The sequence below is a fragment of the Lytechinus pictus genome, unplaced genomic scaffold (assembly GCF_037042905.1).
Source record: "Lytechinus pictus isolate F3 Inbred unplaced genomic scaffold, Lp3.0 scaffold_20, whole genome shotgun sequence".
In the NCBI taxonomy this organism is placed as follows: Eukaryota; Metazoa; Echinodermata; class Echinoidea; order Temnopleuroida; family Toxopneustidae; genus Lytechinus; species Lytechinus pictus.
Window position 1 is genome coordinate 8,719,465 of NW_026974141.1, and position 19,120 is coordinate 8,738,584.

The following is a 19,120-nucleotide window of genomic DNA, read 5'->3' on the forward strand; positions in this document are numbered from 1 at the left end:
CGTGAGAGATTGAAGCGATCGAGCACATCATGGGGACACATGGTCGAGGGAGAATATACCCATGCAAAGATTAATATCATATTTGGCAAGAATTCTAGCCTTTCTGTGCGCATGACGGAAATGAAAGACGACAACATGAGTAAACAAGAAACGAACATCTGAACGATCCTGTCTCAAAAAGTAGCGGCGTCACCGGGGGTTGAAGGGCGCCCCCTTCGATTTTTCAAGAAGTTTAGAAAATTGAAAAAATAAGAGGAGAAAATGCATAAAATTGAAGAGAGAACGAAGAAGAGCACTTAGATAGGGAGTGCTACTCTAAACAAATATACACAACAGACTCACCTCTATAATTCAATTGAGAAATAAAGAGCTATGTCACATACAGCAGGGATGTCGCTTCACCCCCCCCCCCCCCTCTTCCATCAAATTATCCTGGTCGTGCCATCGCGGTGCCGCCCCTGGCTCACACATAACGGAAGTTTAGTCTGCTGCCCAAACCATTCACTCGAGTCACGCGGTCTGAATACGCAGCCTTCAATGACCTGTGGACTGAAAGCCATTAGCGATAGTCTTTTGTGAAGACCCACTTGTTGACAAAAGTTCCATTAGGGCCTGTGCCAGCAGACTAGCCGAAGGCTGAGTTACCACGAGTGCAGTGTACCTTACCATCAAAACTATTTTGTTCATAACTTCATTTCCTCTCTTCCAAAGCGTTTAGGCATGTTAGGTGATGCGTCTTTTTTTCCCCAAGTTTTATCACCCATCCGATCGTTGTCACGGGGTGTTTTTCTGTTACTCTAGATTTCCTCTCCTGACATGTTGTGAGACTGATGATGTTGTTGATTTGCCTGAAGTTGAATATTCACTTTCATTTTCATTCTTTATCACGCCACGCACCCAGAAAAGAAAAGTGAGGATATTCAAAACAGAAAATATTGGTGTTGTTTTTTCCCCAAAGTAATCATAAAATATATGCGCAAGTTGTTCCTGTAGGCTAATGTTCCAACGATAGCAATAGTAACGCGTAATGCTGATTGTATGGAGCTTTTTTTTCACTTTCATTTTTATTTCTTATCGCACCATGGACCATGATTGCACCAAACGCCCGGAAAAGTCATGATTTTCAAAGAGAAAATATTGATTTGCACAGTAATGTAAAATCATAACATTTATCTGCAAATTTTATATCTGAAAAAAAAAAAACATTTATTTTGTTGTAATGTTCCAACGATAGCTGCAACAGACACGAATATCCGCAAATCTTATCCATGAAATATAGTAAACAAATATATCAGGCTTTGAGAAAGTATAGTGGAATTATGCATCCGAGGTTGGTCTGGCAATTACTATTTTTCCCGAGGGGCGAAGCCCCGAGGGAAATATAGTAGTTTTGCCAGTCCAACCGAGGATCAATAATTCTCACTATGCTTTCGAATGAAACGCCTGATATATTTGTTTTATATCCTACTTTTAATAATTTATAACCAAAATCTATGCGTTGAGCTTGTAAAGTCCGGTTACTTGCGTCGAATTACCTTCTTTTCTCCGAGCCACCGCGCTCAGCGGAACGCAGATTAGTGCCTGCGCCGACGCATCGCGGGACTTGCCCGGGAGAGAGAGAGAGCTGGCCGGTGCGCCCGAGAGTTTAGCTAGATATCCAGTTTTGTGAAATAATGACGTCAGATCTCGATATATCCAAAAATATATCGAGGTCTGACGTCACGCAACATCATAGTTGAAATATATTCGGTCACATGATGCTACTTGAACCAATCACTATACAGGATTTACTCTATGTAGGATATAATACTCGCTATGCTGATTGATTTTTATTTTCACTTTCATTTTCATTTTTTATTACACCCACACGCGCCCAGGGAAGTCATGATTTTTCAAAAGAAGTGCTTGCTTTTCACAATAAATTATTGTGAAAAATAATGATTTATTTTAATGTAGAATCATGATATATATCCAAAATTGTGTAATGAAAAACTTATTTAATTGTAATTGTTATGTTTCAGCGATATCAATAGCAACATTTACTACTATTCATGCCGATTGTCTGAAGTTTTCTTTTTTTAATCATTTTCTTTTTCTCTTCTTCTGCCACGGTGCGCCCCGAGAAGTCGGGATATTCAAAAGAAAATAATATATATATAGGCCCTATATATATATTCACAAATATTGTAGAATCACAATTATATCCGCAAATTGTATCAATAAAAACTTTCTTTTCCTGTCATGTATCAACAATCGGAATAGCTACAGAAGTTACTACTTCTACTGATTGTCTTAAATGTGTGGGGATTTTTTCACTTTCATTTTATTTCCTTATCACATCATGCGCACAGAGTCGGGATTTTCGAGAAAACAAAATCACAAAAAATGCAGAACTACGATAATATCCCCAAATCGTATGAATTACAAGGTGGTTCACGAACCACGCGTCTCGCCTGATTTCGCGATTAATGAAATATGCAATATGATATGTTGACCCCTAGATGACCTTTGACCTTATCATCCTCGTGAACACATAAGTGGTATTACCCAATGATCATTTGTACAACGTGTAAACACAATCGATAAGAAATAAAGAAATTAAAGCAATTTCAATAAAAACTTGATCCTTCGACACCTAGATGACCTTTGGCCCCATCATCCTCAAAACACACATGCGGTACTAGTATTGCCCAAGGATAATTTGGAACAAGTGTAATCAGAATTGATGCAAAAATAAAGAAATGAGAGCAAGTTGAACAAAAACTTTAAAGAAAGGATGGACATGACCTCACGTCATTTGGGCCTTTGATCCCTATATGACATTTGGCCCCATCTTCCTCAAATGACACATGTGATAAAACCCAAGGATCATTAGGAACAAGTGTAAATACAATTGATGCAGAAGTAAATAAATGAAGAGCAATTTGAACAAAAACCTGACCTTTGACCCCTATATGTAGATGACCTTTGGCCACCATCGTCCTCAAAACACACGTGATATTACCCAAGGATCATTTGGAACAAGTGTAATAAAAAATCTATGCCAAAATAAAGAAATGAGAGCAAGTTGAACAAAAACGTTAAGAAAGGATGGAATGACCTCATATCATTTGACCTCGTGACCCCATGATGACCTTTGACCGCATAATTCTCATGGGGTTACATGTGATATTACCCAAGGATCGTCATGTACCAAGTATGAACATAATTGATGCCAAAATAAAGAAATAAAGAAATGAGGGCAAGTTGAACAAAAACTTAAAACATTTTTGTAACGACTAACATACCAACAAACTAACAGACCAACAGGATAAGTGATCACTATCGGTCTCTGCAGTCGGAACTTCGTTCAGGCGAGACAAAAAACTTATTTTGCTGATGTTTCAACGATAATAGCAACATGTAGGCATACAATATTATGCCGGTGCTTCTCTATTCTTCCATTCTTTTCTATCAACTGCATATGCACCTTCAGTGGCTTATTCCTTACTTCTGATATTACGAGAGAGCTTAGCGAGCAAGTAAAATCAACACTTTTTTTTAGAAGAGTTGCGTTATGCTGATTTTTCACTATCAACATATATTAAAGTTTGTTTTTAAGATCATTATTTCGAAATGAAATATTGTTTGTTTCATTTTGCATGTCGAATTGTAGCGAAACCTGGAAAGTATACTGTTTTCATATGCCATATAAGGTCATATGAGAATGTTTACCTATTTATCAACCAGTTTCTGAAATCGTTTTGTTTTGCAAAAGATTCCCTAGTATAATATGACACACGCGAGCGCAATGAGCTCGTAAGATTAAGCATTTCGAGGTGGCACAAGCATAGACCGACAACAAAGTAGTCCATTTTACAGACGACTGTTATTTTCTTTTTATCCATGAAATAAACTTACATTGATCATTGTAGCCTAAGGTTCTAGTTTAAAGGACAAGTCCACGCCAACAAGAAATTGATTTGAATAAAAAGATAAAAATCCAACAAGCATAACACTGAAAATTTCATCAAAATCGGATGTAAAATAAGAAAGTTATGACATTTTAAAGTTTCGCTTAATTTCACAAAACAGTTATATACACATCCTGGCTGGTATGCAAATGAGGAGACTATGACGTCATCCACTCACTATTTCTTTTGTATTTTATTATATCAAATATGAAATATTCTAATTTTCTCCTCATTGTCAAGTGATACAACGATTAATTCCTCCCTGAACATGTGGAATTAGCATTGTTTAATAATCATGATAATATATGGTTCAGTCAAGTTAGTCCATATTGTCAAATCTATAAATTGTATAATTCAAACAATAAAAAACAAAAGAAATAGAGAGTGATGGACATCATCGACTGACTCACCTAGTTGTGCATATCACTGTTTTGTGAAAAATAAGCGAAACTTTAAAATGTCATAACTTTCTTATTTCACATCCGATTTTGATGAAATTTTCAGCACTATGCTAGTTTGATCTTTCTCTATGTATTCAAGTCAGCATTTCCCTGGGGTGGACTTGACCTTTAACCATTAATATTTTGGTTTCAGCGATCGATTCTGTCTCTGCCTTCCCGTTAAAACATCGTTTCTACAAGAGAGCAAAGCAAGAAAATAATAATCCGTAACGAGACCAAATATTTTGCGCAGAGCGAAAATGCCTTGGTGTATGTGTGTGTGTGTACATGTTTGTATTATATTGTAACATGTTCAACCATGAGTTTCTTTTCCCTATTTTGGGGGACTATGCCTTACAAGTTTTTTTTTTAACTTCCATATTAGTCTCCAATTTCATTCAATAGATTAAATCTGATTTAAATCTTGTTTCATGTTACTTCGTGTGTTTCGTGTTACTTTGTATATATATATCAGGGTGCTACATAAGCAATTGCCCGGGGCAAGTAAAAGTTAGAGTCGGGCAAGTGTTTTGAAGTTAAGACCAAAACTACTTGCCCGAATTTGGCAAGCAAAATTATCACAGTAGTATGACCAAAATTAGGGTCGATATGATATAATATTGACCCTAATTTTGGTAATGACAGGCAAGATAAAATCACTTTGGAAAAAGAAATGCAATAACAAGGTAGATCAGTTCATGTCCAAAGGGAGAAAAGGTTCAATGGTTTATAAAACCGCAAAAATTTCTTTTTAACAGGTAAAACTTTTTTTTCAAGGATTTTTTCGGGCAAGTTAAATAGATTGAGGCAAGTATATTCCAACTATTTAAAAATTAACTTGCCCGACCGGGCAAGCGCTTCTAAAAAGTAGCACCCTGTATATATATTATGATTTTATGATTGAAATAAATTGAATTGAACGTGAACTTGAAAATTTGTTTGACCTTTATCATGTTTATAAAATCATAGATGAAATGGGGAGCGTGCAGACAGACAATTAGGTATTTCAGCTACATGTATTGCAGGCCTGTGTATTGTATTAAAAAATAGTTTACGCCCTCCCCAAGAGAACCTAGAGCTCTCAATACTACGTTCCCACACTGCAACAATTTCATCTCTCTTTTGAACATACCTCATTTTTTTTCAGCCAATCAGGGGCTCGTTTCATAAAGAGTTACAACTGCTGTAACTTTGCCATTATGACAACTACCTTGGTAACCTTGATTTTGATTGGCTGCCTAGCCCTGTTGCCATGGTAGCTGCCATAATGACAAAGCTACAACAGTTGTAACTCTTTCTGAAACGGGCCCCTTTACTATGACCATGGACTAGTAGGTCTATGCTATGACACATCGTGGAAGCGCACCAAATCTCGGTTATTAGCATTGTCGGACGCGCTAAGACAGGTCGGGAAATGAGTATAATGTCTCTCTCCATCTCAGCGGAGCACCCCATCAAGATAAGCGAATCGGAGAGTCGGTTATGGTTTCGGAATCCGACAGTTTTCATCCAATAAACGACAAAGAGAAGAAGAAAACAAAAGCTGGGGAAGAAAGTTCAATTTGTGAAGTCATCACTCGTTGCCCTTATTACACAGAGCACGCGATTCCTGACTCTGCTTTAACTTTCACGCGGCTGCGGCGAGGGAGAACGAGTGTGATTTTAGCGATAAGGAAAGTTGTTTGACAATGGCCTGGATTTTTAAACGTTGATGTCTTAATCCGACATTTGGTAATGATTTGTACCCTCCGAAAAATGGCACAGAGACACTGCCACGTTTCAATGATTATTTATATGAACACCGATCGTTGTAGATGCTGAAGGAGGGGGGGGGGGCACACTGTTTTTTTAAGATTTCCAGGGGGAGGGGCACTTCAATACAAAATGACAAACCAAAATTACCAAAAGTATGCAGTGGGGGAAGGAACGCTCACCACCCGGTCACCCCCATCCCCTCGCGCTCCTGGAGCAGCGCCTGTCGGCAGAAAATGGTAAAATAATGATACTTGCCTATAGAGTACCGAAGTGTGACGTCATTTTTTTTCTTTTTTCATTTTTGCATTTCAGCGTTTTTGATACCATATTTTGGTAGAGCATGATGAAAAATCCCCACAAACCAAATTTGGAGGGAATCGGTCCATGGGGCCTTAAGATATGACCTCATGAATACATAATTAGCCCCATTGAAGTCAATGTATTCATGAGGTAAAATATAATATGATTGTTGCCATTTTTCGACCATTAAAGTGTATATACGTACTAGTCAATGAACTCATTAAAGAAGTGAGGCAATTGCTGCGTATTTAAAATGGAATGAACCCCACCCCCTACGTTCAGAATGGTTAAAACGGGATATAGATTACTGACCGACAGACTGACTGACTCGTATTAGTGTAGTTCTTTTTCTTTCTTCTTCCTAATAGTCACTTTGAACGAGAGCAAACATTGAGCTCTCTACTCGGAGTTTCAATTTGGTTGTTTTAAAGTAGGACTGTCTTAATAACCTCAGTAGATGGTTTCTAAAGATGTTATAGAACCGAACCATTAATCTCGATTGATGGCAATTAATCGTCGTTTTCTTGCCAACAGAAATGTTAGGAAGCAAATCTAGTAATAAAAATTGAAATAACTCAGTTCGTCGTGACTGTGTTCTTCGGCAGATTTGTGGTACGAATGTTGGAAAGGGGGAGGGGCGGGGCAATCCCGCGGGGTGTCGTAAGAAGACCTCGCGAAATGATGCATCCTGGGTAATAAGTCATGAACAGAATGAGTAGCCAATCGCTTAATGGTAAACTAATGACCAATCAGGATCGTTGTTTCGCGCACGTTCATTTCCAAACACTACCCAGGAACCAATCAGGGTCGTTCTTTCATATTTTAAACACATCTAAATCTTAAACCTTTGTGTCACGTGACCCAGGACTCTTGTAGATACGACATCTGTTGGTTGAACAATCTTTAAAGTTTAAGAAGGGAAGGAAAATATATATTTTTTTCTTAATCGGAGGTTATTTCTCGTTCATATACATAACACATAACGGAAAAGTAGGCTAGACTAAGGAAAGTCCGAGTATGGGAAATCTCACTTTGTCACGGTACGGTTGTAACCAGTTGATAACTTTTGTATTTAATTCGAGACTGCTCCGAATGCGAAACTGGCTATCATATCAACTTACCCTGATTCCCTCTCCATATTAACAAGTGGAGTATGATAACAGAAACTATATTATCTGGTAATGATGATCGAGAGTCCATCGCCTCGATAAAGGGGGCATAATAAATCGATTCTCGGTTTTGATATTTAGAGCACTTGAAGATATAAGGTCGGTTAAAGCGGCGCGCTCCTAATGAAATATTATTAATGTTCTGTTTACGAGAGTATCTCGATATCTCTCTTTCTTTTCCTCTTGTGGGACTTTGGGTCGAGTTTCCGTTTCGTTTGAATTGAATTCGCGTCGTGAGAAGAATAATTTTCAGTTTCGGAAGTTTAAAGTGGACTCTCGTCTTCCGTGTACGTGAACGTGAGCTATACACACAAGCAATATCTTTAATAAAATGCTTGTGTTGTGGATACCGCAACGGCACAGAAAGATAGATATGTGGACTTTGTCATGGGAGACATACAGAGGCGTGCCCCTGCCACTCTCCCCCACCCCTCCCCTCCCCAAATAAGCTGTTAAAAGTGGATAGGATGCACGATTTCTGTGGAATGCGAGCAAAGCGACCGAGTAAAAATCAATAAAAGGTGGAATTTTGTTGTAGATTTGACATGCAAATTTTTCTCAACCTTTTCTACCAACAGAAAAAAGCTAACACCAAAAACAGCTGAATAGAACGCAGAGGGGTGATCGGACTGATTTTTAAGGAAGTTCGATGAGAACTACTTGTAAATGAAAAATAACGAAATCAAGAGTCTGTTCGACGTGGCATTTAAGGAAACTCCATATTGATATAATCAAGTATTTTTTTTAGGCAGCACGATAACTTTCCTCCTAGAAAAAAACAGTGTCACAAAGTATGTTCATTCTGTTTTCATACACTCTAAAAACAAAGAGTACAACATTACCCAATAATGAGTAGAAAGGGAACATGCATGCTTGCTGGGTAATTCCCCCCCCCCCCCCAATATTGGGCAAAATGCATGTTTGAAGGGTAAATTCCAACGCAAGTTTGGGTAAAAGTTACAAAATATTTGGTATCTTTTACGCATGTTCCAATTTTATCCCAATATTGGGTTAACTTTTTTAGAGTGTAAAGTGGACTGTGGACTATTAAGACGGTTACTAGTAAAAGAAAGAAAAAATTTGGGACCCTATATTTCATTGCGAGTGTTCACAGTGTGTTCACATACACTGCAAAAAAAACCCACCGGTGTTAATTTAACACTAGCCTGGTATCTCTATCGGTCCACACCAGAGAGGTGTTGAAACAACACTGGTATGGCGTTAGGCTAACACCAATTTGGCATGTAAGCAACACCAATAGTGTTAAACCAATTAACACCAGCGTTTTTGCAGTGTAATAGACTATGTAAAGATGGTTTATTTACATCGTTTAAGATGCTCAAATTTAACAGTGTGAATACAATTTCACACAGTGGACACCTCTACAGTGTGAGGATTCACAGATATGCACCCCACCATGAGGTTTTCCAGGTACGCCAGGGAGGGAAGGGGCCGGGTGGGCGTTACTTAAATGATGTTGCATGGTCGTTTAATATAACCCCTTACCCTCAAAGAAGTTTCAGTTATCTAGAGATTATAAAACACAACGCCTGATGAATGGAATCTCTGCTGCATTATCCTTTACTACTAGATTTTAGATTACTTCTCTTCACTCTTTCGAACACAGCTATTCCTGCAATTTTTTTTATGGTTTCCAGACAACTCTCCGAGTCTCTCGATTAGTTTCATTTTCACTTGTTGCAATGGCAGCAATGCGGATAATTTGAATACTTAACATTTAAGCATGGAGCTACCCTGATTTAAGTATCACATTTGATAGTCTGTGTAATAATGAGTTTAAAGCAGTGGGATATGTGGATATGTTCACATGCGCAGCAGCTTTAACAGAACTGAATATTACACCATATAATATTAAAACAATCTTGAGAAAATCAATATGACAGAAATCTTTTTGTAAACAAATTTTCGGCATTACTCCTATGGCCCGTATTCTGAAGTCGGGTTTAACTTAAACTCAGGTTTAAAGTAGTGGTTTAAGTATGGGAGGCCAAAAGTATCAAAATTTTTATTAAGTTGTATGTTTCTTATGTTTACTGTGCTCTTGCCTGATTCATCAATGGTGAAGACAATCATCTATTTATACTTCCTACACAATTATGAATGATTTGAGAGCCGATTGAGCTGAAGTATGATATCTCTACTGTTAGTGATTATGTAACAATTGTCTGTCCATACTTAAACCACAACCTTTAAACCCGGACTTAAGAATACGGGCCTATGTGTTTAAGATCGCTTGTTCGATCTGTAATGAAAATCATAAGTCTGACTTATGATTTTCATTACAGATCGAGCATGCGATCTTAAACACATAGGGGTGATGCCGAAAATTTGTTTACAAAATATAATTTCCTCCTATTCAAGCCCCTTTATTTACTTTGACAGAAATCTAAATCTAAAACGGTCTAAACAAGCCATGAAGAGACATTTTATTTTGTAAGGTTATGGGATTTGAGACTTGTGGTTTACATTGCATTGCCAGGCATGCCAGTCGTCAATTTCTCACGTGTGAATTCATAAATTTAATTAATCAATTTTCGTTTGACGACACATTCCACAATGTGATGTTATCTGAATCGTCGCCAATCTCACTGCGTCATGAAAGAATTAATACCATTGATAGTGGTGACTAATATTGATGGTAATAATATGGCAATTGTGACGACGATAACGATAATCTTCTTCTTGGGCCATTACACAAGTCTTGTTCATTGAGTTTGGGAGAAGATCTGGCTTCTGTGTTGAAAAAACTCCAGGGCCCCGTTTCATAAAGGACTTGCAACTTTTGCAACTTTGCCATAACGGCAAGTGCCATGCAGGGCTCAGCAGCCAACCAGAATCAAGGTTACCATGGTAGTTACCATAATGGCAAAGTTACAACAGTTGCAAGTCCTTTATGAAACGGGGCCCAGATCTTTGGCCGTGCATGGCTCTGGTAGGAGGGAAAGACCAGAAGGTGTTGCATATCGTCTGATCCTCCCTGCAGTCTCAAGTAGTTACTCCATTCTTATTGTAGCCCCATTTCTGCATGAGTAATTAAAATCGTCGTATATCTCGTTGATGGAGCAGCGTATTAGATGGTAATAACAACGATAGTATGAATAATAGGGGGAAAAAATGAAGTTGAACTCGTTATTATTATGATATTTTTGTGCATTATCCCTCATACAGGAATCTGTTCGAAGTCAATCACCAGCTGATAAGCCAGCAGTGCTGAAGGTAAAGAAAGAGGTTGTCGAGGAGGAAGAAGAGGAGGACTATGAGATCAAAGTTGATGATGATTATGAGTTGAACGTTGAAGGAGAACTACCTCCTAGACGGTATGAAGAAAGACCAAGAAGCCAGGAGCAACCAGAAGACTTGGTGATCCGCAGGGGTGGCCCTAGAGCAAGAGACAGGATGCCTCCTGCAATGTCATCCTGGATGGAGAGAGCGCAAGATAATGATGAAGAGGCTGCCATTATGGAGGCGAGGGCGATTTCTCGACGTCGTCTGTCACAACCTAGAGATCAATCATTGATTGGCTCGGATGAGGAGTTTGATTCCGACCCCGAGGCTGACGTTATCCCGAAGAGACCGTCATCACTCGGAAGGTCATCAGTTGGTTCTGCCCACAGTGCCCATAGTGCACACAGTGCTAGTTCTCGAGCCACGCACTTCTCCCATGGCTTCTCAAAGACTCCCGAAGACATGGCTCGGTCTGGTAGAAGCAGCAGTACTCTTACATCACAAAGTGGTAGTTCTGGTGGCAGCGGTGGGATGGAACGAAGCCGCAGATCGCCAATGACTTCATCAGCGACCAATGCTGCTATGGCTGCAAGGATGGCCCACTTCCCACTCACCTTTCACAGATCTCAGATGTGCAACGCAGCAGCAATGGCGGGTCGTCTCGCCCACGGCATCACGCCGGAAATGGGGGCACCCTTCCATGTCGGGCAGCGGCGGCTCCCACTGTCTGCAGGAAGGGGTGGCGTGAAGCAACCCTTCATGAGCAAGTTCCAGCGGAACATGATTGGCATGCGACGGGGTATGGCATCGGGTATACCTAGACGTATGCAGAGGATGTCTCCAGGATTCCCACATGGTATCCCGCTACACAGGTACCAGAAGATGCTGCGCATGCACCATGCTATGGGTAAAGCCATGCGGGGAATGCATCACTTCGGTAGAGGGCAGGGCAGAGGCAGGTGTCATGGCGAGCCATCGGGGAGACACATGAGGAGGATGAACGAGTCTCACGACAGAACCTCCCCGCAGCACAGCCCGGGCAATTTCAGCGGGGATGAGATTTCTCCAGAGTTGGAGATTGACCCTCCAGAGACCTATGGCGAGTTTGCAGAGAGGATTTTCTCGAGCAACCGCAACCAAAGGCAAATGGACACCTCAACAGAATCAAGTGGAACTGAAAAATGGGTAAGGAAATAACAATCCTTCAGTTATTTATTGGAACAATTGTGACGAAGGAGGTAAATTGTGATTGACGATTACAGCAGGTATGAATGGACACAATGTGCTTCCTGCAAAATGGTAGATACTATAAGTCATTGTTATAATGGTTATCAAGTCATTGGTGATTTGTTTTTTAATACGTAATTGCCACCTGCTTCAGTATGCTCATCAAAATATTAAACCAACAATGCCACAGATACCTTCATTAATATGTGCTAGAGAATTGAACTACTCGAGATGTATTGGTTAGGAAGCCTTCATAGATGTGCAAAAGAACAATTACTTGGGGTAGTCTTTACATGATTCATTAAACATGTACCACAAATCTGTCTTTCATTCTTAATCTTCAAATCATATTCTCAGATGGAGGACATCTCTCATCGCCTGGAGGTCATTGAGAATCAGCTCCAGGTCATCATGGAGCACCTTCCTTTCATGGGTGGAGCCGAGATGCAGAGTGTCTCGTCGGATCCTGGTGGAGCAGGCAGCGAGGTGGACTCTGGTCTCCAGGAAGACAGCGGCGCAGGACCAGGAGGAGCTGGCGATGACAGGAGCGGAGGTGGAGACATGGAGAACGGTGGAGAACGAGGTGGACATGGAGAGAGGTCGTCCGAGAATGGCGGAGAAGGGGCCGGAGAAAAGTGCGAGGGTGGAGACAAGGGCGGGAGAAAACGCTCAGATAGCAGCGGGAGCACCGCAGGATCTTCATCACATGGAGCTGCTGCTGGAGCCCCAAGTGGAAGAGAACGAAGTGGAGGGAGACACCTCGCAACAAAGAGACCATACCCAGGAGCCAAGGAGACTGGATCCCGGTGTGGAGATTCAAGATTGGGCTCCAGGCCTGGTGGTTCGGGTTTACCCGGAAGCAAAGGAAGGCTGAACCAAGAAAGACCCATCCAAGATGATGGAGTCATGATCATCGATGACCAGTCCCAAGAGGGTCAATTTCAAGACAACCTGTCTGAGTTTGGAGCTATGCAAAACATGAATCAATCTCAGACAGATGGTAAGTATTCATTTACAAAATACCTGGGACCCGTAACACAAAAGGTTAGCGATTAATCTCTAATTTGAAAGAACGATTCTGAGTGGTTCCTCGTCAGTCTACTGAGCAAACAGCACATGCGAGAATGATCTTGCTAGGCCGTTTCATTTAGCGATTCTTCACTAACCTTTGTGTGACGGGGCTCTGGGCTTTGTAATGATTTGAAAATATGAAAGAACCACTCTGATTGGTTATAGATCAGTACTTTGAACCAAGTGCTCATGCAAAGATGATTTTAAATGGTAGGCCTGAGTTGTATTTAGCAATTGATTTCAAACCTTTATGTTGCATAGCCCTGGTTGACGAAGAGGATGCAAAAGACTTCTTCTTCTCGGATCACAACACAAGTCCCGGTCAAGTGAAGGGTCCAAGCATGTATAACGATTTCATGCATGCACATCTGATAACTTTCCCCCTTGACTTAAATTCTTAATGTGTCCAAATGTCACAGAGAATCTTTCTGTGAAACTTCAAAGTGCTTTGAACAACACATCGTCTGCAATGATCACCTATAACACAAATTCTCTCAATTCCTCAGATTGTAAATATATTAGATTATAATGGAGGAACAATCCAAAATTAGTTTGAGATAAAGATAGAGTTCTAAATCTATTAGATTGAAATTTGCTAATTAATTCAGGAATAGTCCTCTTAGCAATCTAAAGAATTCGAGAAAATGTTCAATATTATTATTACCATTATAATCTATGCACTCCTCTTTTCCCAGAATGGCCCAAAGTGTTTACATCGAGAAAAGGAATATGCTAAGTCATAAAGATATAAACAATACAAAAAATATTCAAAATATACAAAACATACAAGAAACATATTTGCATCACAATTACTTCATTATTTTGATTATGTCCTATTATATATATTATTTCCTATGTTAATACATCTTGATTGTAATAATTGATACAGCTAAACATATGTTTTTGATATCTACATCTTTGTCGTTATTTTTCCCCGTGTAGTTCGTATACAGATGGTCATGCAGGACTCGAGGTGGGACGAGATGACTCCCTACGCCGGAGCTCCCCGGCTAGCGATTGCTCTCGCCCGCTACTGCATCTTCGGCACTAAGATTCTCATTCGTTCATCAGTGACTGGCCGTAACAGTAAACATCCACTTGACTTCGCAGGCATGAGAAAAATAAAACGTGAGTTTCTGCAGGAAAATTGAACCCTTAAAACCAGTTAAATGACAGAAAAGGGTCCAATAGGCAGGCATATCGATTAAATTTTGTGGATCGAAGGACTGATTGAATAATGGCCGTGGCCGAGGTGCCGTGGCCAAGTGGTCTAAGGCGCCTGGCTATACATGAAAAAGTCCGGGGTTCGATCCCGGCCGCGGCAGCTATGCCCGTGAGCAAGACTTTTAATCTACAATGCTATTTTATCCTGCTTTCAAATAAATGGAAATGCTTTATGCATTATCGGTAAGTAGGTGTGAACTTGGTAAAAAAAAAAAGGGAATGTTGAGATCATCGATGCTATGGACATCCTCCCATTGCGAATACGACCAACAAACACTTTCCATATTTCAATAAGCCTACATATTTTCTCTTTTATCAAGTCAACCGTTAGATAAAGTCAGGGGCCGCGGAACGGTTTTCAAAGTGGGGGGCTGAGCCAAAAGTGGGGGGGGGGGGGGCTGACCATGCTAAAAATCACAATCATATGGTCATTTTTACGTTTTTGTACACAGTTTTTGAAAAAAGTGGGGGGGGGGGGGGGGCTGAAGCCCCCCAGCCCCCCCCCCCCGGTTCCGCGGCCCCTGAAAGTGGTCTTTTTTATGGGAGGACAAGTAATTATAAAGGTTTCAGACAAATATCCTGGATGAAGAATTTGTATAGTAATTGAATGAGCAAAGAGAAATGTTTGTTTCAGTACTTTTTGCTAGTCAAAGGGGAGACATGTTTACGTGGGTCAGCATGGCCAATGAATATAGGAGCATCTCCTCGGCATCATAGCATCAGCATTCTCGACAGTCAGATTATCATAACTTCTTTCTTTTTTTATTTTTTTATTAGACATTAATTGATCTTATACTTTATTTTTTCTGCTTTCACACAAGCTAACCTAATCGAGGAGTTTCGTTCTCCTTATACATGCAGATATATAATTTCAGGTGAGGGGGCCAAATTGCCCTTGGTGACCTTGCCTTGTACGGTGAATTGCTGCTTGGCCAACATCTGCTTCACGTACTTTCCGTTTCCTCGTATCCCACATGGTCTATCCAGTGGCGTACCTAGGATTTTCCACAGGGGGGGGGGGGGGGAGGCAAATTCGTCCGCCAAAAAATTTGACAAGCAAAAAAAAAAGGTCTTCAAGACTCGTCAGGGGGGGGGGCAGGGATATGTCCCTTGCATGGGTTGTGAATCGTCAGAGGGGGCAGTCTGCCCCCCCCCCCCCCCGTAGGTACGCTAGTGGGTCTATCCTTTATCTGCCGTTGGTGGGTTTTGGTCCATGAATTTTTGGTTAATTTCCAGTTTCATTGACTAGCCATCACACCATATTCAAATGGACTGTGGGTCAAGGGAGAGGGGCAGCTAGGGCGACTGCCCCTTTTATTTTTAAAGGTGTAAAAAGGGGGGGTGAAAGAAACATGAAGATTAAACAAAGTGACTGCTCTATGTTATGTAGCTCATTATTGCCATTTTATGCAATTGAGAGAGAGAAAAAAATATTACCTTCTTTGTCTGTTTTCAGCATGTTTTTTTTTCTTTTTTCTTTTTTTTTCTACATTTATCCCTTTTCTACAGATCTCCTTTTTCAAAAATACGGGGCCAGATGCAGCCTCGTAGAGTTTGAAGTCATCTGGAAGACGTCACGTGAGAGCATTTCCCAGCTGTGTAAACGACTACGGAGAAAGTTCAATGTCGCGGGCCTGGGACAACCCGGCCACGATGACTTTATGCCTATGGACGAATTCATGGTCGGCTGCCCTCTTCTGGCGTGAAACGGCACAGTTGTTATCGAGGACATTCAAAGAAAACTTAACCGGTGATACATGTTTTGATGTTCACTGGAGACGAGCGATACCACCAAACACACAGAAAAAAAATGTTGAATGGATATAAGATTAAGGAGTCATTAATTCCTTGAAAAGTCGGATATTTCTTTATAGTAATGATATTAGTCAAGGGGATTTTGTCAGAAGAAGATTTTTTTTTTTACACATTACAAAAATAGATTTGCAATGAAAGACCAACAATATCTCTTCCTTCATACCTTAAGGCTGAAACTTTAAAACGTCTTGCACTCTTCTATGTGATGGTCGTCGATGTAATTTGCAGCTGTTTTCACGAAGTGCTTCATCATAGATTTCCATTTATGAGCTGGACTAAACTCCTTGCGTGATATTGTCTGAGAGCATGCTTATTAAAATGTAAATCTCAAACAGGGCGTTTTGTGAAACAACTCCCAGTCTGCATGGAACTCAAAATCGATTTGAATACATTGGATTTGGATCACCCCATGTAAATCAGCTTTTTGTATCACTTGTGAAAAGGAATGAAAACAAATCTATTGATGACTAAAGATCTAGGATCATTAAATATGTATAGAAGTATGTGAGAAAGTTTCACATGTATATTCCCTACGTATAATTTGCATCTCAATTTACAATTATTTCTCTTGGTATAATAGCTCAAATAGTGGTTTAAAAGCGCACATGAATTGTGCACAAATTGATTGTCGTTTATGAGACGATGGAAGTTTATGAAATATGCAATAATTTTCATAAGCCAAAATGTATTTTTCTGTTACCAATGAGAATGCTAGTAGCGATTTTTAAACGTCTATTTTCTAGTTAGTAATTTGTCTATCCAATCGTAGCCAGCATTGATTACGGAGATGCAGTTTCCTCATCCATGACGTGGAAAAAAATGGGGGAAAAATAATCTGCATTGGTCAAGCGCACACAAAGTTGCCCCTTTTTTTCTCTCTCGCGTGTGTGCGTGTGCATGTTATTTCTTATTGTCCCACACACTGTTAATTGTGTCATATATGAAGTACTTTTCCTGGGTTTATTTCCAATTGGTCTAATGCCAATTCGTCCAATTGCTAACTCGTCTGCTATCATTCGGTCTACCATCATTTCGTCCAATATCCACATGGTCTAATTGCCATTTCGTCCAATCGCCATTTCGTCTAATAACCAGTTGATCCAATGGCCATTTAGTCCATAAACCATTTGGTCTAATTGGATAAGTTTTAATTGGACGAAATGAATGAAAAGAAAATGGGCATTAGACCAACTGGATACTAGACGAAATGGTCATAGACGAAAGGGTGATTAGACGAAGTGATTATTGGACCAAATGGTTGTTAGACAAAATGTTGATGGGCGGAATAGCATTAGACTAAATGGAGCTAGAGTAAGTGATGAGTGGACGAATTGGCAATAGACGAATAGGCAGTTTACGCTTTTCTTGTAGCATCGATGTCGCATATGTGAGGGAAGCATACGACGTGCTCTAGATATCCAGGGGCCATGAGCCTAATTACAACAGGAAGGCAAAATATATTCGTCCGCCCCAACCCATTCGAAATTTTTTTCAATTTGATATTGCTGATTGAAAAAAGTGTCTGAATATGATTGAAAATCTAACACTGATTCTAGAAATGGTAACCACTGGACTTCCTCTGACCAAATTGGGAAGATATATCAATGACTTTGGAACTATTTTTTTTTGACTGGCGGAAGAATTAGGGCTATTAACTGTTTCAGTTGATGAATTCGATCCCATCATAGTTATCTTCATAAATGGCGATTTATTCTTAAAACGAGCTGGCTACGATACCCTTTTCTGGTCAGATATGGAATGTCAGATATATATCCTATCCAATGGTAGTAAACATTCGACCCTCTAATTTCACATTTATTTTTTTATGAATTTTTTAAAAGTGCCATTTTAACCCACAAGTCTATGTGGAATGTTTTACGCGCGTGGCACCTCCAGGTTTTTTTTTCATATATCGAGGATAGCCTGAAATTGTGAAATCGGGGAGGGGAAAAGAAGGCGCAATTATTGTATCCCCAGATTTTATCTTGCCAATATTATTTTTTTTAAAGTATACAAGCAAAAGATTCATATATTTTCGTTTACGCGCTAGGCTAGGAATTTCACGAGGGAAACCGTGATGGATCTTTTATTGTAAATGAAAAAAATAATTTTGCTTTCCTAATCTTCCATTTTCCCTACGACTTTTTCCTCCCTTTTTTCTTGTCTTTTCTTCATTCCTTTCCTACTTTTCGTTCTGTCTATAATTTATTTTATTACTCTTGGCCGTTCTTCCAATGTTTCTTAATATCTTGTTTCTTTTTTTTGGTTATACTTTTTCTTTCTTATTTTAATTTATTTTTTCCTTTCTTTCTTTCTTTATCTTCCTTTCTTTATTTCTTTCTCTCTCTCTCTCTCTCTCTCCCCTCTTTCTTTCTTTCTTTCTTTTCTTTCTTCTTTCTTTTTCATCTCATTAGCCCAGTAATTCAGAGTCAATATCATATAATACAATGTCATCTATCATGATATCTCTTGTTCATACTGTATGATTTGTATATATGATAATCATTACATTTTCTTTGTTTTTGTAATAAAACCTTCAGAACAAAATACAGCCACGTGTATGTAACCATCGTTTTTTCTACACATTAAAACAAAAATAGCACGTTGTTTAAACCTGTCACTCTAACAACAAGTTGTTTAAACTTTTTATGTAATTGTTTTAACTTTTTAAACAACTTGTTTAAAAAGTTTAAATAGTTGTTTAAAAAGTTTAAACAGTAGTTGTTAGAGTGACGGGCTTACACAACGTGCTTAGAATTTTAAACAGCCTTTTTACAGTGCAGTACAACATTAAAATTAAACTATTAAATCAGCTCCCGTTTGATTTATCCGTTTACATTTTGGTTTACGGACATTGTAAGGTGTCTTAGGGGATGTTGCAAGAATATATTTGCAATCAATTGCAAATATTCTGTTGCAA

At 39.5% G+C, this 19,120-nt stretch overlaps 1 protein-coding gene across 1 annotated transcript in view; it reads left to right on the forward strand.

The window, feature by feature from the left end:
• Positions 1-18,750, forward strand: part of LOC135157958 (uncharacterized) — a 32,076-nt gene extending 13,326 nt beyond the window's left edge. The window contains exons 2-5 of the mRNA XM_064115165.1: positions 10,807-12,048; positions 12,448-13,090; positions 14,104-14,289; positions 15,895-18,750. Of these exons, the coding sequence (XP_063971235.1) occupies positions 10,807-12,048; positions 12,448-13,090; positions 14,104-14,289; positions 15,895-16,091 (2,268 nt within the window). The 3' untranslated portion in view covers positions 16,092-18,750. The remainder of the gene's footprint in view (positions 1-10,806; positions 12,049-12,447; positions 13,091-14,103; positions 14,290-15,894) is intronic.
• The last annotated feature ends 370 nt before the right edge of the window (positions 18,751-19,120 follow it).